Raw genomic sequence first — 24767 nt, forward strand, 5'->3', positions numbered from 1 at the left:
AGAGGAGGACAGGGATCGGAAACCGGTATTTTTTGTATGGGAACGAAAACGGTATTTTTTCGGTCTTTGTTAATTACTTCATTTCTGTTAGGCCTTCATGGTTCATTCTATCTATGAATAGAAGACAATGTCATATTTGAATTGACTTGGATTATTGATTGAGCTATCAAATAAAACACATAGAATATTTCGATATTATTATTTAATATAATTAGATATATAACAGAATGGCGACGAGTAATGATTGAATAAAAATACAATAAAATCCACGCGAAGTAATATCCGCGCTACCGAAAGACCCATAACTACACAGAGGTAACGAATTCCTTTACAATGGAAAAGTTAGCAGAAGTCCTCACCGAGATGATGGAGACCATGAAAGGTATGCAAAACCAACAAATAATTTTGCAAAGCGCATTACTTAATCAAAGCGCAAATACAAAACCAGTCAGCGGAATTACACTCCAACCTTACGATGAAATACATGAATCCTTCGATAGTTATTTACAAAGACTACAAAATTACATCAGTCTTAAAGGCGTTACGGATGCAAGTACAAAATTACAAATTTTCTTAAACTGCATCGGACCTAAATACTACCAAGTGTTGAAAAATATAACCGCACCGGATACACCTGAATCAAAGTCTTACGACGACCTAGTAAAGATATTAAAAAACCAAATTGCACCCGAACCCGGTGAAGTAGCACAACAACACAAATTTTGCCTGCGGTTACAGCATGAAGGCGAAAGTATAGCCAATTATGTAGCCGGACTCAAAGAAATAGGAGGTAAATGCAATTTCATATGTCATAATTGCAATAAAACAACATTTGACACACACCTACGTGTCCAATTCATTCGCGGACTCCGAAATGCTGAAATTAAAGAAAAACTTCTACAAGAATCTCCTGATACAAAGTTTGATGACATAATCAAGATTGCCTTGGCTATTGAAACATCAAAATCTGAAACAAAAGAAATGGGACAAGAAATAGAGCCTAACATAAATAAAATATCAATGAAGAAGAAATATCAAAACAATACATTCAATGGTAATACAAGTACATTAAACGAAACTAGAAATGCATACAATAGAGATGCTAATATACATAATGAACATAAAAACACATACAACGGACGCAATAACAATACGAAGGAGAACATAACTTGCTTTCGATGTGGAAAAGATAACCATAAAGCTAATCAATGTAAGCTGAAAAATAAATTATACTGCAAGAAATGCTACACCAAGGGACATGTACAGTCAGTCTGTTTCAAAGACCAAAAACAACTAGATATGGATAGTGATCTATCATTCTACGAAAGTGAAGAAGAAATATACGAAATAAAGAAAATACATAATACTTCATCTACAGACAAATTCAACATTAAACTACAGATAAATGGCAAAATGCACACTATTGAAATGGATACGGGAGCTGCAGTAACTACATGCTCTAAAGAATACTATGAAAATAATTTCAAAAACGTGGAACTCCAAAATACACACATAAAATTGCGTACATACAACAAACAAATAATGGAACCTATCGGAATATGCAAAGTCAATGTCCTATACAAAAACAAAGAAATTGTGGGAAGAATATTTGTAATTAACGATAACGTAGATGCAGTTGTTGGAAGAGAATGGTTGAGAGCGCTAAATATAGACTTTGACATAAAAACAATTACGGAAGAAGATGTTACAGAGAAAGAATTTAAAGATAAACTGAACAAATTATTACAAGATCATGAAGAGTTATTTTCGGAAAAAGTGGGAGAAATTAAAAACTTTAAAGTTGCGTTTAAATTGAAAGAAGGATCCATACCCATATTTCTAAAGCCACGTCCAGTACCATTTGCACTCAAAGACCAGGTTGAAGCCGAAATAGACCGATTAGAAGAAGAAGGGATAATAGAAAAAGTAACATATTCTCAGTGGGGCACACCAGTAGTTCCTGTGATTAAACCAACTGGAAAGGTACGCTTATGCGCAGACTTTAGAGCTACATTAAATAAAAACCTGGAAAATGACAACTATCCGATCCCTAGAATAGAAGAAGTATTTTCGAAACTTAGCGGCGGGAAATATTTTTGCACGCTAGACATTAATCAGGCATACTTACATATGACAACGAATGAAGAAACAGCCGCAATGCAAGCTATTAGTACATGCAAAGGCACCTATAAGGTGAAGAGGTTAATGTTTGGGGTAAAAATTGCACCGAACATCTGGCAACGATACATGGACCAAACTCTGCAAGGAATGAAGGGTACAGCCTGTTTTTTCGATGATATTGCCATACAAGGACGCACATACGCGGAACTACTACAGAGGATCAAGGCGGTATTCCAAAAATTACAGGAATGCGGATTACATGTAAATAAAAAGAAATGTCAATTTTTCCAAAAGTCAATTACATACCTGGGACACACAATAAACGAAAAAGGCCTACATCCAATGCAAGATAAGGTCAACGACATTAAAAATAGTACACGACCTACAGATGTATCATCGCTCCGTACTTTTCTGGGAATGATTAATTATTACCAACAATTTATTCCCAATCTTGCTTCAAGACTAAATCCACTTTACAAGCTGTTGCAAAAAGATACCAAGTTTGTATGGTCAAAAGAATGTGAAAATATTTTTAATGAATTGAAAGAAGAGATATGTGGAGATAAAGTATTAATACCATTCCATGCCAACTTACAAGTGACACTTGCCACAGATGCATCCCCTACGGGATTTGGCGCGGTTTTATCGCACATTATGCCGGATAAGACTGAACGACCTATTGCTTTCGCGTCAAGATCCCTATCTAAAGCAGAAAAAGGGTACAGTCAGCTAGATAAAGAGGCGGCAGCACTGATATGGGGACTTAAGAAATTTTTCCAATACTGCTATGGACGAAAAATTACATTGATCATCGACAATCAACCATTAGCACGAATATTACACCCTGAAAAAGCGACACCTGCAACCACTGCCATTAGACTTGTACACTATGCGAACTTTTTAGCAGGTTTTGACTACAATATAAAGCTGAGAAAGACGACTGAACATGCAAATGCCGATTATTTTTCAAGACTACCTAATCCTACAGATACAGCAAAAGAGACACTTACAGATGATGACGCGTTTTACTTAAATCAGATTTCAGAGATACCAATAACCTTACAAGAAATAAAAAACGCTACAATGAAGGATCCAGAACTACAAAAACTATACTTGGATATACAGTCGGGTTCAGACGACCCTAACAGACTTCATGAATTCTCACTGCAAAATGGTTGCATTTTCTATGGGATAAGAATAGTCATTCCAAAGAAACTACAACCTCAAATATTAGAAGAACTTCATACGGCCCATACGGGTATTGTTAAAATGAAAGCTTTAGCCAGAAGCTATATTTGGTGGAAACATATTGACACAGACATTGAAAATACTGTAAAAAAATGCAAAATATGTTGTCTGATGCAGAAGAACCCTACCAAAGTACCAGTACATACCTGGGAATATCCGAAAGAGCCATGGAGCCGAGTACACGTAGACTATGCCGGACCATTTATGAACAATTACTTCTTTATTGTTGTGGATGCGTATACAAAGTGGTTAGAAGTAACACCAACAAATTCTATTACGGCTACAACAACAATAAATATTCTTAAAAAGTTATATACTACATTTGGCCTACCAATTACGCAAGTTTCAGACAACGGCAGACAGTTCCGGTCAGAAGAAATGCAAAGATTTCTCAAATCAAATGGAATCCAGGCTAAATTTACTGCTCCTTTTCATCCTTCGACGAATGGCCAAGCCGAAAGATATGTACAAACAGTAAAAAGAAAGCTGAAAGCAATGGCAAATGAAGAGGGTACATTACAAGACAAGCTATACAGATTTCTAATGATGTACAGGAAAACACCGAACAGTGCTACGGGTTTGAGCCCAGCAGAAATGATGTTTAAAAGATTATATAGAACGAGGATAGACTTAGTCAAGAGAGTACCAGAAATAAGGATGAAAAATAATAATGACGACAAGATTGTGAAAAAGGAATTCAAAAGAGGTGATAGAGTTCAGATAAGAATGTACGACAACAACAAGTGGAAATTAGGAACAATTACAGAAAGAAAAGGGAAACTTCACTACGAGGTCGAAGTAGAAGGAAAATTACATGAGAGACATACAGATCAAATTAAAAAGACGTCATGCAGCGGTGATGTTCCATACGTCTACTTACCCAGGCCAAGTTCACCGACTACAGAAACTACACCAATTCAACCGGACGTAGAAACAGCTGCGCCCATTAATCCTGAAGGTGTTCATGATGCCCAGAAGGTACCAAGCCCAAGTAAAAGGCAAAGTATCGTGTCTGACTCAATAACCTTACCCGTACCTACGGATATACAACCAGAATCTCAAACTTTAGAGAAACCATCGGAAGCTACATTGCACGAGACAGTTGAGATTCCTACAGAACCCGTACTGCGCCGCAGCTCAAGAAATAGAAAAGCACCAACACGCCTAAACCTCTAGCCTGAGCTTGATTCAATAACGAGGGAGAGTGTTAGGCCTTCATGGTTCATTCTATCTATGAATAGAAGACAATGTCATATTTGAATTGACTTGGATTATTGATTGAGCTATCAAATAAAACACATAGAATATTTCGATATTATTATTTAATATAATTAGATATATAACAATTTCTAATTAGGCAGTCTAATAATACGAAGTCATTATCTGAAAACACAACTGAGTCCTACATTTAGAGTATAAAATAAACCGAAATATATGGTTATTTCGATGTTTTTGCAAAAAACCGGTTCCGATCCCTGGAGGAGGAGACTGATAGTGGAGAAAGTCAGTGCAGTTAGTATGCACTTATGTCACAGGCGATGCCGCTTGGCATGATTGTTCCTTAGACCATACTAAGCTGATCTGAATGCTTTAGCCACGAGATTAGCTCTGGCTACCCCTCAAAAATTATGGGCATAGTTACGATTGTTTTTATCACGGAAATCATCTTTCCACGCAGGCAGAAACTATTCACCATATAAAAGCGGCAATCAAGCGGCAATAATAATCCACAATAAATAATATTTGACCACATCAGACCCCTGGTTTGAAAAAAAAAACATTGTATTGCTAACAATAGAAATATTATTATATCGAAAACATGCCCGCAGCTATTCATTTTTAAAGTCCGTATAATTTATTAAATTATCAGAAATTATATTCCGGTAGTCACTGGCCAGTAGTTAGGTGCCTAACAAACTTTATATTTTTTGTCGAGCCCCAAAAACCGAAAAAACCGAAAAAAAGACGTCAGAAGCACGCGACACGCGATCCATGGCATCTCGCCGAGGACAAAAAATATTACATCAATAATCAAATCCTCAAGATTCGGTCAATATTGAACGGCTATAAATTATCCTAATAACTTTAAACTATGATTAACTCGTATGCTCCCGCGCCGCTCTAACAACTAGTCATTTAAAACTTGTCCGTTCAGGTGTGTTGATCTAATAGCAAGAGAGTCGAGCGATTATTAGTCCAGTATCTTCACACTACGATTACGTATTAGTTATAACTGACATTAAAGTCACGCTTACAGTGGTTGGTCAGCGTTCGTCTCGCTTGCGGTCAATAAGAAGTGAAAACACGGTTAGGAACACGTCTTTGAAGGGTGTCTCCGAGTGACCGCCAAAGAAGTAAAAATAGCGAGATATTTTGACCAAGACGCAAATTATTGCGGTTCCAGAGTAAACTGTAACCGTAATTAAGGTAAAGACATAATGGGGTCCGTTTTAGAAGTATGCCACAGTTTCCTAAAATAGCGGTTTGCTTAAATGATCGTCCTTGGAGAGAAGTTTTTTGGTGTTGTGGGCGGGATAATTCTCAGTAAACCTAAGGTTAGATACCTATATAATTAATCTGCTACTGAATCTTTTAAACAGAATCCGAACTAATAATATTATAAACGCAAAAGTTAACTCTGTCTCAGTAAACTGCTAAACAGATTTAGATGAAACTTGGTATAGAGATAGTTTGAGGCCGGTGTAAGGACGTAGGACAGTTTTTTATCAAACATCATCATCATGCTACGCAGATGAATCCGCGAGCAGAAGCGAGTAATTACATAAGTGCCAGAGACTAGTAAATATTCAAGACGAACAACCTCCATAAAAACACGGTGTTTTATCCTCGCCTGCTGTTTTACTATTTTGTCCATTTTAGCTTAATACAGGTTGTTTATTTAGTCACCTGCAATAATTCACGGGGTAAATATATAAGTCATACTAAGCAACTTTTACTATGATACCAACCCCGAAATTGCGAAAAAGAATTGTCTGTTTCATATCATACATTTTGGCTGTCTGACCTTGACATTTTCTAAGGGAGAGTTTTTTTTTCGCGAATTCGGGATTGGCCCTATAGTAAAAGTTGCTCAGTATGACTTATATGTATATTTACCCCGTAAATTATTGCAGGTGACTAAACAAACAGCCTGTATATATAATAATGATTTTTCATTGATTAAGCACCTTTTATTCGGATGAAAACGTGGGCTCACTTCAAAATGTTTAAATAGTACATTTTTTTACGATCTTACCCATATATAAAATCTGTCACCTAACCTACTACAGCTTTTATGATTTCTTAACGTAAAATTCAACTTCCCTGGCAGCTGTCATATGCAGAAAAATAAAAACGTTTTCATGTAAAGTCTCAAAAAGTTATCAGACCTTATGTAGAGCCAACCAGAACTAACTCTACAAGCCCTAACTTCACAAACTCTACCTACACATTAGTCAAAATATACCAGTTAGCAGTGTGGGCGATGGCACGCTACTAGAAAACTGCAATTTGCTACATGGGTATTTAAAACTCATCCAGTTTCGGTGATGTCGTTTCTGATTATGTAGGGTGTAAGTTATAGATAAAGTAAAAATCTTTGAAATAAAATTAATAGTTCCAAGTCAAATTAGTTTTTGGCAAAAAAATATATTTTTGGTACAAGCTTTTATCTCTGAATGTACTTTTCTTACCACGGGCAACTCATACGTAGGCCACTAGATAAGTTTTGCAATAGACAAATATGAAACAAAGAGGTGATATATCACTATCGCATATATTTTATAAAACTTTATTTCCATAGACGATGTTTGGCTGGAAAACATTTACTTACTTTATTTTTAAATTTACTTATTAGTATATGATATTGATAGTGATAGTTAGACAGTTGAAATTTTGCCGCTATAACAACAAATATTTACTAAAAAAAGTACGGAACCTCGGTGCCCTCGGTGGGCGAGTCCGACTCGCACTTGTCCGGCTTTTTTTATCACAGAGTTCCCATAGCCAGCTCCTGTTTCCATCATGAGATATGTATGCAAAATTTCAGGTCAATCGGAAATCGGGAAGTGGGTTAAATTTAGCTTCCAAGATTAGACCACACTAACATACATACAGGGCAAGTTAAATAAAAGCTTGTAATAATAATAATAAAAATAATTGCAGACGATGTATTTAGTCCATCGCTTTCACCCAATAGCCCAGTTCATTTTAGATTCCATATACTCTCAAATATTCCTTACACCCTGGCGGGTGCTGCCTCTGCGTGCGTCCCATGACACGGGCAAGGGCAACATCCGCTCGATGTACCCCTTACATTTCATTAGTGTCAAAAGAGAACCTACGTTTTGGCTTCGGCTCCGCGCACGCCTCCCAAAGGTCTGGAACACCATTGTTCCGTGATGGGAAAGACATACAAATAAAAATAATAACCCTCCCACAATAGGTTTTTATTATCTTTATACTAATGCCATCTATATTCGATGCGCGTCAACACCAAGCCAAACCACCACGCAACAGAGCGCCGAGAACCTGGCTGCCTCAGTTAAGTGAACTGACATCTGTAGGCATAAAATTAAACTAACTCGGCAGTTCTGAACGTTATTGCTAGATGGCAGTGGACGTGGAAATTCAAGTAGTGAAGCGGCTATGACTGTATTTTTGATTGCCGCCGCAAGATGACGCACTATGACGCGTTCAGAATTCTCCGAAACTATTAATGTTCGCTAAACGTACCTACATTTATTAGGGGTTAAATTAGGAGCCTTTAAGGTTCTCTATCGCTGACATTGGCATTTATTAATAATTCTGCATGGTATAATTATAACGTAACGAGTAAGGCGATTATCATGCACAATAACCCGTTTTCCTGATACCTACGGTGCCAGTGTGATAACCGCCAAAGCCGCTAGTGCGATAAAAAACGCTACTATAAGGGCGTCCGCTAGCTAGCGCGGGTGCCGTTGTAGGTAAAAGCCGTCGCACGCCTGTCGCTGATGTCACACGCGTCCGCGGCAGTTAGCGTCATATATTAGTATCATATCATTATTATTAGCTTCATACGGCGTCTATGGCGGCGGCAGCAGCTAAGGGAACTAGAGTTGGGCCGAATATGGACTTCGCCGAATACGAATACACTAAAACTGCCTAAAACGCTCAAAACAAGTTCAGAGGTACCTATATAATACCATATACTAGCTTGTCCTCTACGCCCAAATTTCATCAGAATCGGAGAGGCAAGTAACAGACAGTCAGACACAGTTACTTTCGCATTTATAATGTATTAGTACGGATTATAAGTAGTAGGGATAGGCCTAGTACCTTCATACTTATATTATGTTTCGCTAAATGGCCCCTGAAGAAACAAACGTTTCACAGCCCCATGCCCCAGTACCGGCATAGTCTACCTGCTATCATCCTGCTACCGATTTCAAGAGGCACATCAATTTGTACTTATTCCTTTCAAGTGCATTGGAACACTAAAGCCGCCAAAGCAATTTGCGAGCTCCAAATAGAACTACGGGATGCTAATGACTTTGCTTTGTTCAATCCGAACATTCAGACGGAAGGAAACGGATTAATAAATGGTTGGATATTTATACCCCGATGGTGATGCTAAATCTTCATTAATTGTGTAAAATTATATTCTGTGGATAGTTTTTGCTACAGGATGCAAACACCCTAATTTTATTTGAAGTTTTTAATAAGCTGTGTTTTTTAGGGTTCCGTACCCAAAGGGTCAAACAGGACCCTATTACTGAGACTCCGCTGTCCGTCCGTCCGTCTGTCTCCAGGCTGTATCTCATGAACCGTGACAGTTAGCCAGTTGAAATTTCTACAGATTATGTATTTCTGTTGCCGCTATAACAACAAATACTAAAAGCTGAATAAAATTAAATATTTCTTTCCAATCTCGAGGTTCTCATCCAATCACCGAAGTTAAGCAACGTCAGACGGGGTCAGTACTTGGATGGGTGACCGTTTTTATAGACAATGGTACGGAACCCTTCCTGTGCGAGTCCGACTTGCACTTGGCCGGTTTATTTGGTTCATTTAAGGTCACTGTGGACAAGACCGTCTACAAGGCAAGTCCGTCTACACTTATATAGATAAATACATAAAAAACAAACATGACTGCAGGAACAAATATCTGTGTAGATTATAAAAGCAAATGCCCCTACCGGGATTCGATTTCGAACCCATGATTATCATATATTATTATACCTATGACACATATTATTACCCTTTTTACTCCTCTTGAATTTTAGAATACGGTTGTGCAGTCATATTTTCTTGATAGTTTTGAAGAATAAAATCATTGTAGCCATATCAGTCCGTACGTATTTTTAGGGTTTCGTAGCCAAATGGCAAAAAACGGAACCCTTATAGATTCGTCATGTCCGTCTGTCTGTCCGTTTATGTCACAGCCACTTTTCTCCGAAACTATAAGAGCTATACTGTTCAAACTTGGTAAGTAGATGTATTCTATAAACCGCATTAAGATTTTTACACAAATATAGAAAGGGTTCCCCATACTTAGACTTAGAACTGAAACTCAAAAAATCTTTTTTCATCAAACCCATACGTGTGGAGTATCTATGGATAGGTCTTCAAAAATGATATTGGGGTTTCTACTATCATTTTTTTCTAAACTGAATAGTTTGCGCGAGAGACACTTCCAAAGTGGTAAAATGTGTCCCCCCCCCCTGTAACTTCTAAAATAAGAGAATGATAAACCTAAAAAAATATATGATATACAGGGTGTAATCGTTAAGTGTGGCCAGGCCATAATTCCGTAAATATAACAGATATCAGAAAACTTCCAACTGATATCGAAAGTGCGTTACCCAATGAGTAAAATTACATTAAAAACTTTTTTTTAAATAGATGAAGTAATATTAAAAATACTAAGTTAAAACACTTCCATACATTTAGTATGACGACTTACAGCCTCAAAGAATGTCGGGTGTCGTAAGAGATAAAACTGTTTGAGATTCGTTATTTGTACGAATACATTGTAATAAAATAATAAAACTACCGTTTATGAAATAATTAATATAACATTTATTTTGAAATGAATAATTATTTTATTTACAACAGTTGCTCGATGTAACGTCCTTCTTGTGCGATACATACACGGGCCCTCCTAACTGTTTCTAAATGAACTTTTGTTAACATTTGCGGGGTAATTAGAGCAATGGCACGGCGTACGCGATTTTTTAGCTCTTCTAAGCTGTGCACTCTTTCAGCGTAGATATTATCCTTTATGAATCCCCATAAGAAAAAACACACGGAGTAAGATCCGGGGATTTTGCCGGCCATAGAGTCACACTATTATTGGCTATTAAGCCAGTAAAATGGTCTTTTAAAAAATCCATGACAATACGTGCGTTGTGTGGTGGGGCTCCATCTTGTTGGAAAATTATCAACCTTCGTTCTTCGTCTGGAACGTGTTCTAGGAGACGCTGCAAATCGTTTTGGATGATATGGAGTAAGTGGTTAACATAAAAAAATTCATGAATCATTTGATAACGGTGAAATGCCTCGGCCGTATAAACTAGTCTTTGAATGAACGGCTTACCTACTAAATGTATGGAAGGGTTTGAAGTTAATATTTGGGATATTTCTGCTTTTATTTAAAAAAAGTTATTAATGTAATTTTACTCATTGGGTAACGCACTTTCAATATCAGTTGGAAGTTTTCTGATATCTGTTATATTTACGGAATTATGGCCTGGCCACACTTAACGATTACACCCTGTATATAATAGTTAAGTTTTAATACGTTAATACGTTTAATACGTTATATAGTTTAACTTTTAATACGTCATAAATGGTACGGAACCCTTCATGGGCGAGCCCGACTCACACTTGGCCGCTATTTTATTTCGTAACATTTATTGCAACTATCGTGGTCTAGGCGGTTTGCCTACACCGTGATACAAGGTTACGCGCCACGCCAACGCTGTACCGTGCGTACCACACCACGCCGCTACGTGACGTGGGTTCTTCGCCTTACTTATCCTGAAAATTTACGTACATATGTAGATACCTACTTGTGTTATGGAGTTTAATTTGCCAATCACTATTTCATTTAAACTTAAACGGTGTTCGTAGTTTAAAATTGCTACTACTATGAGTTTATTTATGTAACCCTCTTTGATCTCCGTAAATTTAAAACTACCAGTAAATTTTAAAATGACTAGGTATTTTATTCGAGAAGTCCAAGTAAGTATAATTATTTTCCAAAAAAGGTTTACCACCCCATTTACGTAATATATGCCGACTTACCTTTTAATAAGAAAATTGTGTTTATTTCGAATCTAAACCCTATATTAACAAGTTTAGAGTATACTTTTTATTGTCTTGTTTCATTCTTTGTAAGGATTCGAATACGAACATATAAGCACCCATAGTATCGCATGTGTTTATTCAATGCCTGCTTGATTAATGAAAATTCAGGCTTCTAGTTTTATCCACAACGAAAGATCGAAAATGGCCTGAACTGCTCCGAGATACGGCCGTGCCGCTTTTTTGCTCGACTTGGCGGGAGCTAATGCCCCCGCCAACTCGAGCAAAAACATTATCTGGGGGCACGGTAGTCCGTGCCCACAGATAATGTGAACAATGGTATACTTACCTGCTTCTTTTAGTTTTCCTCTAAAAGGCTAACGCTCATCCCATAATGTTTGATATTGTAATTCCTTAGAGATTTTTCTTCTTTATCAAATGCCGAAGGTAATGTAATATCTATCTAAATTTTGGATTTCGCCGATATCTTTATGTTTCTTTATCCTGGTATCCATGTCGCAGTCTAATTGTAATATTTGTAATTTAAAACGTGAAACGTTATGCAAATTGTAGAAGGCAAATAGTTAGTCGTAACCAAACGGCTCAAACTCAAGGTTTTACTAGTAACTAACGAATTCCACAACCCATCTCCTGGTTCCATCAACAAATCAGCATGATGGTTCCAAATTATATCGTATTGTCATCTGGATTACGACTATTTAAAGTAGGTTAGAATCCATCTTAGCTAACTCTGAACTGACTTTGCATTGACAAAGTGTAATAGTGCCAGCATAAATGTCATATTTCCATTTCCACACTCTGATCTGACACGTCGGCTGCAAAGTCAGTTTAGTCCAATTCAAAAAACGTCTTGCCAGATTTTATTCACATTGTTAGTTAAATTACTTAGGTAGAGGAGAGGTTGATCAAAGTGCGTCAAAATTAGAAAGATGACAAACAAAATGCTTCCCGGAAATAAATAAAGACAGGTCCCCTAGTCCCTACAATCCAATATTGAAATTTCGTGGCACAAACTTCTTCGCTTCATCTTTTCTGATTTCAATTACATCAACCACAGGCAGGGATCCACAAAACACTGGAATAAAATGTTCATGAGCAATATCACATTTTAATGGACAATTATTAAAATATCGGCATATTGGCTACAATTTCGTAATGCGAGAATAATCATTGAAGAAGAATGATTTAAAATAGCACAAGTAGTGGATTACAGTTATTGTACGATTATCTACTTACATTATATGAGACAATTAAGAGTATTTAGACAATAATAGAGAAAGTACACAAATAGGTATAGCAATTCAGGCTACAGAGAAAAGTTCCCGAAATGCATAATTACTTGCCTTTGGCTAAGGTAGGCTATTAAAAATTGAGACGCGAATATCTGGTACCCTACTGCATTGGAATGCTTAATAATTGAATATAGAGATATGTATATGAAAATGTACTATGTACTCTTACTAGACACGCCAAAAATGATTATCTTCATAAATAGGCTTATTTATACCTTATACCTATTAAAATTGTTTATAAATTTTTACTTGATTTTTATTTCAAGTACATACCTAAGTAAATATTTTTTCTACGACATCAGTGGAACTGCACCGGTTTATATTGGCTAATAGGTACAAAGTTAAAATTGGAAAAATATTTCCGATGCAGTTTTTGTGAATAAATACAAATTATTATTATTACAGTAGGTCCTATAAAAATACAAATACAAAGTATCGTTAAAATTGAGTAAAGGATGTAATGATATTGTTCCCATTCGTTAGTTTAAAATTTATCAATTAGTTTGTTTTTGATACTGAACATACGAATAATATCTAATTTGCTCAATAATTGGCACCGATTCATGAAACAAAATATAAATCCAGAAAAGTTATTTATTTATAGATTAAGTTAGTTAATTTTTCATATTAAAGTATTGGTCTAATGTCTTATTTTTTTTTACTAATAGTTAAATTTTCAAAGCACAAACTTTAGAATTGATTTTTTTTTACATAAGGAAGAACAATTGACGAATATACACAACGTGAAACCGTCCACTTTTAGCTAGAGGTGAAATTTGGCCGAGAGGATAGTAATATGGGACTGTATAAATCGTTTAGTAAATAGTAGGAACTCAAACCACGAACGACATAATTAAGTAAATCGAACTGACCATTTTAACACGTATATAGGAATATTTTTCGTGAACTTCAATGGGCAAATTCAGACTATATAAAACGATTTCACAGAAGGTTTTGTATATCAAATTGATGATTTAACATGAGTATGATAAGAGTATTGATCAAAATTACTAATAATTCGTTTACAACAAAGATTCGGCACGCCAGCAGCCATCGACGTTATAAAGGTCCTTTCAGATTTCCACAGCCAAGTGCCTTGTCATTTAATATTTCATTTTAATGTCATTTTTTTCATGTCATGTTATAAAGACACGAAAAATGTAATACTGACGATAAACGCTGTCATGCTTACAATTATCTTAGACGAGTAGGAATAGATTTGCAAAAGTTTATCACGGATAAAGCTTCAATTTAATGTAACAGCGCACACGTAGGTATATAAAATATTCTCATCTTATTAAACATCTAAGCAAAAATTTGCAACAGAAATGCATACAACCGACATTAATATCAAAATAGAGAATATCCAGAAACGTGCGGCACAGTTGGTTTTATCACCGCTTTAGGTATTAATATATGGGCCACTAGATGCCTGAAATAGACAATTTTATTTCATTTCATTTTCATAAAGCTTGTCCCTTTCTCTTGCTTTTAGAAGGAAAAGACAGATGTTTAAAATCGCAAGTAAATGCTTCCGTTAAAGGGTCTGGCTTTGCGACAGTGGCGTTACATGTCGCTTTCGAGCAGGCCAGGCCGACGCGGCCTCTCATCACAATCTATCAACTCTATCTCTTCGATCTGTTGGGACACGCTGGGAATGCTCTCTCCCAAGGCATGAGCCAGTCCGTTTTTGTTATGTTTCTTGTTGATTTTAGTGTCGTCGTCGAGTTTGAGTACTTCAACGGTGACGCCGGTCTCGTCGTGATCGACCGCCGTCCGGCAGGGGCGGCGGCCGGGCTCCTGTCAAGTGTCCTCCTCCTCGTCACCCTCGAGGCTCTTCTCGGCGAGCCGGAAGCTTTCAAGGAACTCGTTAAGGTCGACGAGCCCATCTTTGTTAATATCCATCAGGCGGCAGATGTCCACCAGCTGCTCTTGCGTCATCGGGTTCGGCATGTATTTACCAAGGAGCTGACACGCCTCCGAGAACTCCTCAAGAGTTATATAGCCTGTCCATGAAACAATAAAAATAATAATTTTAAAGTTTTAGATCAATGATAGTGTACAGGGCCCTTATTCGACATGCTAAAAGTGACGTTTCGTGTTGATTTCCATTTGATGTGAGAAATATTGTGACTTGTCGAATTGCTATTATCACCACCTGTCAGTGAACAATATCCACACTAGAGGCGGGGCGTTGTACCGGAATAGTTTTTGGAACAGGTTATTTGTAATAGACTACTTTTAGCTTGTCGAGTATTTAAAAGTACGGACTTTGATTTCTGAAATAAAACAAATATGAAACTTTTATCACCTCGTACCTCCATTCTTACCGTTACTTTAGGTAAAATAAAATTTTGTTAACAGATGGTCGTCTGGGTGTCTGTTGTATCTAAAAATAATGTAATAATATATAACAAAAATATGACAATAGATTCATAGCCTTCACTCAAAACGTCACCATATTTCCGACCCTTACCGAAATAATAAGTCGATATTTGTATAAATAATCCTTATTTGTAAGACGCCTAAGCACGGCAAATACGTAAACTGCCTATTGGGGGTCATACTCGTAAAACTGGTATTTTAGACGTACTTTTGGTACGAGTAACAGAGACGTACTTTTGGTACGCAGTCCCAGCTCTAGTCAGGATTCTAGTTGTCAAATATAAGCGTGTCGAATACGTATTAGTTAACTGTCAAATGAAATTAGATCAACGGTAGACTTTTTTGTCGATGGGTATGGCTGCCATGTTTGGATTTATGACATTTAATAGGGGATCCTAAGGCAGAGAGTAGTTTTTTCTGTACGATTTTGATTCTTCTACTGGATGCAAGATGGAGTTAGCTGCCAAATTCCGATCAGGCTGATGCAACTAGGAAGAAAAAAGTTTTGTATGGAATTTGTTTCGCAAATCATTGCCAACCAAGAAAAAGAAAACGTCAGTGCTATTTATTCTGTCAAGTTTACATCAAGTCAACTGTCAGCCTAATTGTTTTGTTTGTTTTGAAGGCTTCAATGTTTTGTTCGGGTATTTCGTGTAATTTCTTTATTATTTAGTGAAAAAATCGAAAATAGTCAACCGTGATCAGAGTAAAGAGCGAGTTTGTTACAATGCCAGCGAGAAAACGGTTTACTAAGTGTGAAATATGTGGCAAGCGAGCCACTCGAGAAAATCACCAAAAAAGGGATTTTATGGCGAAATTTCCCTTGGATGAAGACGTATAAGTATTGCTTTAGATACTTTTGGCCTTATATTGGGTCAGCAGGCTATAAACACATCGAAAATTAGATATATTATTTTTCGATGTGAACTATCGATAACTGTAGTTTTATTTGTATATCAGTGTAATTAATTAAATAAAATAAGTGAAATTTCCTGAGAACTTGCATGCAATATGACCATAATTAATTCGTCTAAGATTAATAATGCATAAATTATCAATTACTTATGCATTAATGGTCATTAGTTAACATATTTTTTTTATCTAGTCATTATTTAATATTAACCTAAAATGTAAGAAAATTAATCTCTGTTTTTATGATAAATAAAGAAATATTATAGGACATTATTACACAAACTGACTTAGTACTAAAGTATGCATGGCATGTGTTGTGGGTACTTAGACAACGATATATATATATATATATATTTACATAGACCTAATTTATAAATACATAGAAAACACCCATGTCTCACACTAATAAACGCCCATTCCAGGATTTGAACCTGGGACCATCGGCTTCATAGGCAGGGTCGCTGCCAACAAGGCCAGACCCGTTCTCATGATTAACAGACATATAAATACATAAAAAGTTAAAGCATTGATAAAGGGTTGTTGATAACTGGATGCCGAAAAACATGATTTATAGATGCATATTAGCGCGCAATAATCAGTTGATCATCTCATTAGCAAACACTTGGAATATAAACTGTAGATAAAGTCATGTTTGTCCAAGGCTGTATGTTTTCAGATACAGGCAGTGGGTCAAATTTGTTGGGAACGAAGACCTGATACATCTTCCCATAGAAAAGTTACATTTATTCAAACATGTATGTGCACATCATTTTGAAAATAAAGCTTTTAATAAAATAAAAAACACGACTTAAAAACTGTATTGAAATAATTCGGGTCCACATTAAGCCCGACCAGATAGTAGTCTAATTAAGAACTATCCACTATATAACATACAACTTAAATGTGGACTTGATGCTAACCTGATTTCGAGTACAAAATTTGTAGCCAGGAGCCTATGTTTCAACCCTCCCCATTTTATCGATATCAATAAGAATCGCAAGCGTGTAGCGTACTACACTATTTAAATCGCTTTTGTTGGTACTATGGTTCTTTGACAGTTCTTTGTCGTATATTTTGGTAAAGATTTGCGAAACAAACTGATTCCACTCGCTAGTATGGAAGACCCGTCTCTTAAAACGTATTGATTATATGCTCTTTGATTCCGAATATTCCGATCTTGGCGTTATAAAAATAAACCGCAAGTACCATGACAATGACATGCAGTTGCGTCGATGTAGATCTATCATAAAAACGTACATGTGACGCAAGTGACAATTGTCCAGGATTAAAAAAATATCTGACAATTAACATAAAGCAATACAATACCACAAAATGTCAAAAAGAAAACAGATTTATTATAAAAATACAAATTATATACAAAGCTTCGTTTTAAAACCAATGGTCGTGGGTTTCGGCAAACCCCGGCTCTTAACAATGTGCATCTTGTAACATGTACCGATTGCTTTTCAGTAAAGTAAAATATCATGAGGAAGATGGAGTAGCCCCAATAAGGTATATTTTCCCTTCTGGGTTAGAAGGTCAGATAGTAGTGAGACAGGGAGATATAGTGAAGAATGCGGAAAAACAAGCATTTATTGTGTTGTTAGGCTAGTTTTTTTTTTTTCAAAATTTGAAAATGAACGCAACAGCATGCTCAAAGCCCCCTGTGAGTCAGAATCTGTTAAATTCAGGCTTAAGACGAAACAGGAGCTGAGCCCGTACACAAATTTGAGATTTTTAGGTAAATATCGCCGTCGCGTTGACGAGTGTGGCACCCCGTACCTAGCTAGAGACTATCCCTTGTGTGTGTACCAACAAACCAAATTTTAGACAAATATGATACGTCTTCTTCTTCTTTGTCGTTGTACTCTTTGCAGAGCGTCGTGGTCAACTACTGACATCAGGCGCAGATGTTGCTTGCCGTACGATTTCTCGCCATTTTTCGCGGTTGGGAGCCATTCTGGCAAATGCGTTCAGGGGTCCCTTCATGGCAGATTTGATTTGGTCAGTCCATCGCATAGGTGGCATTTTGCGCGGTCTTTTTCCGTTTGCTCTACCCTGCACCACTAGACGCTCTATGGAGTTGTTGTTCCTCCTCGAAATGAAAGGCGCTGCTTGATACGGAGTTCTTTAAGGATGGAGACATTAGTCCGAAACTCGGTCCAGGATATCCCCAGCATTTTCCTCCAGCACCATATTTCTAGGGCGTCTATCTTCTTCTCCTCTGTTTTTCGGATAGTCCAGGTCTCCGCAGCATATAAGAATATAGGAAAAACGAGGGCCCGTACAAGCCGAACCTTCGTGATGTTTGTGACGTTTCGGTGATACGTAGCCTATACGTAAAAACTAGCCAAGACAAATCCTTTATAATTTCAGGATTTTCTACACAGCACAGAACATGGCACCCATATAGATCTCAATTCCGTTGTCGGCAAGTCAACAACGTTACATATTCTTAATATTGAACTTAATTGGCTCTCATTTCACATTTATGTTTTAAATTAATTATAGGCACAAACATACTTATCCTATCCTATCCTATTGTAAGTACAAAGTTTCAGAGCAATCTAGCTAGCCGATTTAAAATGAGAGCGTAACTACATTTGTATGGAGAACCGAATTTGCTGCGGACGCACAATGTAGCATAATCGGATTAGGACCAACCTTGAAATCTCTGTAACAGTCATGAAATTTATTATGTATATAAATTAAAGGCCTCTTTTTCATGCCCAAACCATTTAACATTTGGGGACCTCGAGGAATCCCAGGCATCTTGGAAAATGTGTACCATCCAGGAGAAATTCGCGTTTTACTCTAAATCTACATTCTTTAAGAAAATAAGGTGTAAGTCAACATTAAAGCTTATTAAATTCTACATAAAAAAGTTCTCGATATCTTTGCGGAAAAATACATCTTGTTATATAAAATACTTGCGGAATCTAAGTTTAGCGCTTATACACTTCCAGGGGACATTCTCTTAAAATGAAACTCGAAGGAATATGAATTCCATTTTTAACTATACATTTGTACGTGATCTATTCCAATATTAACATTTTACTCGACTGCGACTTAACCAGAAAGTTGGGTTATGGGTTTAAGTACTGATGATTCAGTACACCCTGTAGCTTAGAATACTGTACGGATTTTTTTAAATGACGTATCGTTAGATTCCTTTTACTCTTCACAACCAGTTTACACTTGTTTTTTACCGAAAAATTTAACCAACCGTCTTGAGACGACTCCGAATATTAAATCATATTTTTTCTTTTACTATTAAGCGGATATCAATAAAAGAGACATCAGTAGATCCATAATTAGTACACGAGTTCTATGCAATACAAAGTTACTAAAATTAACGGAGGAAAACTTTTTATGGCCAAATAATGTGATTGCAAAAACAGATTTTACATCTTAAATCTTAACCTACAATTTCTGGGATCCCTGTTTGCGTGTCTTAAAATTTGAGCTTCAGGGACCACAGGGGGGAAAATTCGAGGATCAGACGGCACAGGATAAAGTATGCAAATTTTTCGTTTTTTCTTTTATCTCTATAGCTATGGATTTATTATGAAAATTGTGTAAGGCTAAGTGAAATCTTATTAAATTTCAACACTATGTCCCTGAAACGAATCATAGAAATATGGCTCAGAAGTCAAATAGTTGTACTACTGATATGTGAAAAAAAAAACCGATTACAAAAATTTGTATGTAGTATTAAATAAAATATCATCCCGTTTTATATGCGCCAGCAACTGATACGTTTAAAGTCGGTACCAAGCCAAATAGGTAAAATCCTGGTTCTTTCTTTCTTATCGAACTACACCAGGGCTGGCATTCGGGTTGAGGCGGGTTGACGTTTTTAAGATTTTATATATAAACAGACATAATGAAAAACTTGGTTTATAGGTTTTCCTTTTATTTCAAAATATGGAATACAAATATACAAAATATGCAATATTAAATCCACAGCCTCAGAAAAAAAAAACCAAATAAGTCACACACTTTTTCCTATGCCGTCTGATCCCAGTCGCCCCTGAACCTCAAATTTTAAGACACGTAAACAGGGATACTAGAAATTGTAGGTGTCCTACAATTTCTGGGATCTCCGAGAGTGTGTTATAGGGATCGTAGAATTGATTACTGTCACTATTTTTTGAACCCCATTTAAGACCTAAAATCTGTTTTTGCACTAACATTATTTAGCCCTAAACTTTTTTCATCCATTAATTTTAGTAACTTTGTATTGCATAGCACTTGTATACTAATTGTGGATTTACTGATGTCTATTTTACTGAAATCCGCTCAATAGTTAAGGCGCTGAGATGATGATGAGTTGAGGGGGAGATGAGTTATGATTTAATATTCGGAGTCCTCTCAAGACGGCTGTATTGATTTTTCTTTAATAGAACAAGTAAAAATAGGTTGTGAATGGCAAGAGGAATCTACCGATATGTCGTTTAAAAAAATCCGTCTAGTATCCTAAGCTCTGTAGCTGTACTGAATAATCAGTACTCATACCCATAATCCTACTTTCTGGTTAAGTTGCAGTCAAGTAAAATATGGATATTGGAGTAGATCATGTACAAATGTATAGTTAAAAGTGGAATTTTTATTCTTCCTAGTTTCCTATTAAGAGAATATCCCCTGAAAGGGTATAAGCGCTAAATCTGGGTTCAGCAAGTACTTTTATAGCAAGATCAATTTTTTTCGCAAAGATGTCTGGAACTATTTTGTGTAGAATTTCAGAAGCTTGAATGTTGCCCTAAACGATGTTTGAATAAAGAATTTAGATTTAGAGTAAAACGCGATTTTCTCCTGGATGGTACACATTTTCCAAGATGGCTGCGATTCCTCGAGGTCCCCAAATGTTAAATGGTGTGGGCATGAAAAGGGGGCCTTTAATGTATATACATACCAAATTTCACGACAGTTCCAGAGATTTCGAGGTTGGTCCTAATTCGATTGTGCTAATGCCACTATGTAAGTAAACTGTAACTGTATTGCGGACTCAACCTTAAAGTTATATTTTTTTAAGAATTAACGTTGACATAGTAACGAAAATAATAAACACGTCAATTGAAGTAAACATTATTATTATATCCAAGAAAAGTTTGCAAAATAGGTACATTCATGATTAATATGTAAAAATATGTAAAACACCATTAATTATTGAATTAAAATTATGATTTTGTGTTAAAACATAAGAGGCAAATTATACAGCCCGATAACACGGGCTACATATTAAAAATGATTATCATGGTAACTGTAAATATACACAGGTGAACAAAGTTATAGTAAAATAGGTGCATAATTTCAGGGCTTGCCTGGCCCACGCATGCTGTACCTACCTACCACGACCACGGCCGTCTCCTACTATTAATTTTTTCTAATACGTATGGCCTTACTAGTTACTAGCGAACAGTATTCCATGTTCTTGATCTAGAATTTAAACCCTTAACTACATATTTGTGGCGCTTGGGGTTGAATTTGAAACTCTGGGGCCCTAGCGTGGCTCTATGAGAGCGCCTTATATAGGCTTCTGGTGACCAGAGGGCTGGCCTATATTTCACTCAGCGGATCAGCAAAGTTATCCAGCGGGACAATGCAGCTAGCCTTCTGGGCACCCTACCGAGCGACCAGAATATAGGGCAAATATTTGATTTATAAGTATTTAACTTAAGTGTTTTTATCATGTTTTTTATTTAAACTTACAGATGTCCAATTACCCGCAAAGATTTGAAGAGGTGTAGTTTTTATATTTCCTGGTATCAAACTGATACAGGAAACTGGAACATCAGTAAATAATCTACACTGAAGAAAATGAAATATAGTCACAGAAACCGGTGTGAAGTTAGCGGCCAAAGTTATCGGCCAACGATAACCCGACCAAATTAAGAAGTTAACAGTTTTAATACGTGTATTTCCATAAAAAAGAGCTTAAGTGGGATATTAATAGGTCAATGGTGAAGAAAAAAGTGGGGCTTTATACAATTAATAGCGTATCACGATAAATTTTACCAACTAGGTATCAAAAATGACTTGAACAGCCACCAACATTACGTACTACACAAGTTAACTATAAACGCATTTAAAGACATAAAGACGCTTCAAATCTATTATTCACAGAAGATGTTGATTAAATCCTCACATTTACTGTTTACAAAATACATTTACCATGATTATTAGAGTTTTTGTTAAAAAAATGAACGGCCATAAGATTCTAAGCATACAAAACTAAATTAAAACCTTTTCTAGACAGAAAGACATTTTCTAATTGATACCAACAATAAAGAGTTAATTTTTTAAAATAAAAATGCATTCAGAACCGACTTTCCTTGCTATATATAGATATTGCAACTGAATAATAGTAAGCGGCGCAACGATTCTGAACAATTTTTTTTAAAAGTTGACTCAATTCTAGATTATGAAAAGTTATTATTACAACAATGAAAACCGTTAATCAAGAGCTATTGTCGAAATATTTAAAATCCAAAAAAAACGCTTTTCAAAGTCGATTCCCGAAAAATATCCATTGGCCGAGTTAGCGGCCGAAATCTTCCAGACACAAATCACTACTTTTGACGAACTTCTAGACATTAAGACGCTTTCACACTTACACCAACGTAGGCAGCTATCGTAGACTTTCATAAAAAGCTTTACAAACCGACTTTCCTCGCTGTCTATAGATATTGCAACACAATAATTGTTAGCGGCGGAACGATTCTGAAACAATTTTTTAAAATATTGATACAATTCCAGAATATGGAAAGTAATTATTACATCAAAGAAACCCGTAAATCCAGAGCTTTCGCCAAAGCTTTCGAAACCCAATCGTATCACTTTTCAAAGTAGTTTTCCGAAAAATATCCATTGGCCGAGTCAGCGGCTGAAAGTTTCTTGACAGAAATCAGTGATTTTGATAAGCTTCCAGAGATTAAGACGCTTAGAAACTTATACCAACGTAAGCCGCTATCATGGGCTTTCAGAAAACACTTTCAGAAACGACTTTCTTCGCTAACTATAGATTATGCACCTGAAAAATAGTTAGCGGCGGAACCATTCTGAAAATATTTTTTTAAATGTTGATATATTTCTCGATTATGGAAAGTAATAATTACGTCAATGAAAACCGTAAATCCAGAGCTTTTGTCAAAGCTTTCGAAACCCAATCATATCACTTTTAAAACAAATTTCCCGACAAATATCCATTGACCGAGTCAGCGGCCGAAAACTTCCTGACACAAATCACTACTTTGGACAAACTTCTAGACATTAAGACGCTTACAAACTTACACTAACGTAGGCCGCTATCATGGGCTTTCAGAAAAAGCTTTCAGAAACGACTTTCTTCGTTAACTATAGATATTGCAACTGAAAAATAGTTAGCGGCGGAACAATTCTGAAAATATTTTTTTAAACGTTGATATATTTCTAGGTTATGGAAAGTAATAATTACATTAATGAAAACCGTAAATCGAGAGCTTTTGTCAAAGCTTTCGAAACCCAATCATATCACTTTTAAAATTTGTTTCCCGAAAAATATCCATTGGCCACGTCAGCGGCCGAAAGCTTCTTGACACAAATCACAACCTTTGACGAACTTCTAGACATTAAGACGCTTTCAAACTTACACCAACGTAGGCAGCTATCATAGGCTTTCAGAAAAAGCTTTCAAAACCGACTTTCCTCGCTAACTACAGATATTACAACTGAAAAATAGTTAGCGGCGGAACAATTCTGAAAATATTTTTTTAAATGTTGATATATTTCTAGATTTTGCAAAGGTATAATTACACTAATGAAAACCGTAAATCAAGAGCTTTTGTTAAAGCTTTCGAAACCCAATCATATCACTTTTACAATTTATTTCCCGAAAAATATCCATTGGCCACGTTAGCGGCCGAAATCTTCTTGACACAAATCACTACTTTTGTCGAACTTGTAGAAATTAAGACGCTTTCAAACTTACACCAACGTAGGCAGCTATCATAGGCTTTCAGAAAAAGCTTGCAAAACCGACTTTCCTCGCTAACTCTACATATTACAACTGAAAAATCATTAGCGGCGGAACAATTCTGAAAATATTTTTTTAAATGTTGATACATTTCTAGATTTTGCAAAGTAATAATTACATTAATGAAAACCGTAAATCGAGAGCTTTCGTCAAAGCTTTCGAAACCCAATCATATCACTTTACAAAGTTGTTTTCCGAAAAATATCCATTGGCCGAGTCAGCGGCTGAAAGTTTCTTGACAGAAATCAGTGATTTTGATAAGCTTCCAGACATTAAGACGCTAAGAAACTTACACCAACATAAGCCGCTATCATGGGCTTTCAGAAAAAGCTTTCAGAAACGACTTTCCTCGCTAACTATAGATATTACACCTGAAAAATAGTTAGCGGCGGAACAATTCAGAAAATATTTTTTTAAAAGTTGATATATTTCTAGATTTTGCAAAGTAATAATTACACTAATGAAAACCGTAAATCAAGAGCTTT

At 36.2% G+C, this 24767-nt stretch overlaps 2 protein-coding genes across 3 annotated transcripts in view; one reads left to right on the plus strand and one right to left on the minus strand.

The window, feature by feature from the left end:
• The first annotated feature begins 333 nt into the window (after nucleotides 1-333).
• Nucleotides 334-4545, plus strand: LOC133517493 (uncharacterized protein K02A2.6-like). The gene has a single exon (XM_061850828.1). It carries the CDS (start codon nucleotides 334-336, stop codon nucleotides 4543-4545), a length of 4212 nt encoding a protein of 1403 aa, XP_061706812.1.
• Nucleotides 4546-12773: 8228 nt separating this feature from the next.
• Nucleotides 12774-24767, minus strand: part of LOC133517438 (serine/threonine-protein phosphatase rdgC) — a 115151-nt gene continuing 103157 nt past the window's right edge. For both annotated transcript variants that reach the window (XM_061850757.1, XM_061850756.1), the window contains exon 14: nucleotides 12774-14977. In XM_061850757.1, coding sequence (XP_061706741.1) covers nucleotides 14775-14977 — 203 coding nt within the window. In that variant the 3' untranslated portion in view covers nucleotides 12774-14774. The remainder of the gene's footprint in view (nucleotides 14978-24767) is intronic.

This window comes from Cydia pomonella, chromosome 4 (genome assembly GCF_033807575.1).
Source record: "Cydia pomonella isolate Wapato2018A chromosome 4, ilCydPomo1, whole genome shotgun sequence".
Classification (NCBI taxonomy): domain Eukaryota; kingdom Metazoa; phylum Arthropoda; class Insecta; order Lepidoptera; family Tortricidae; genus Cydia; species Cydia pomonella.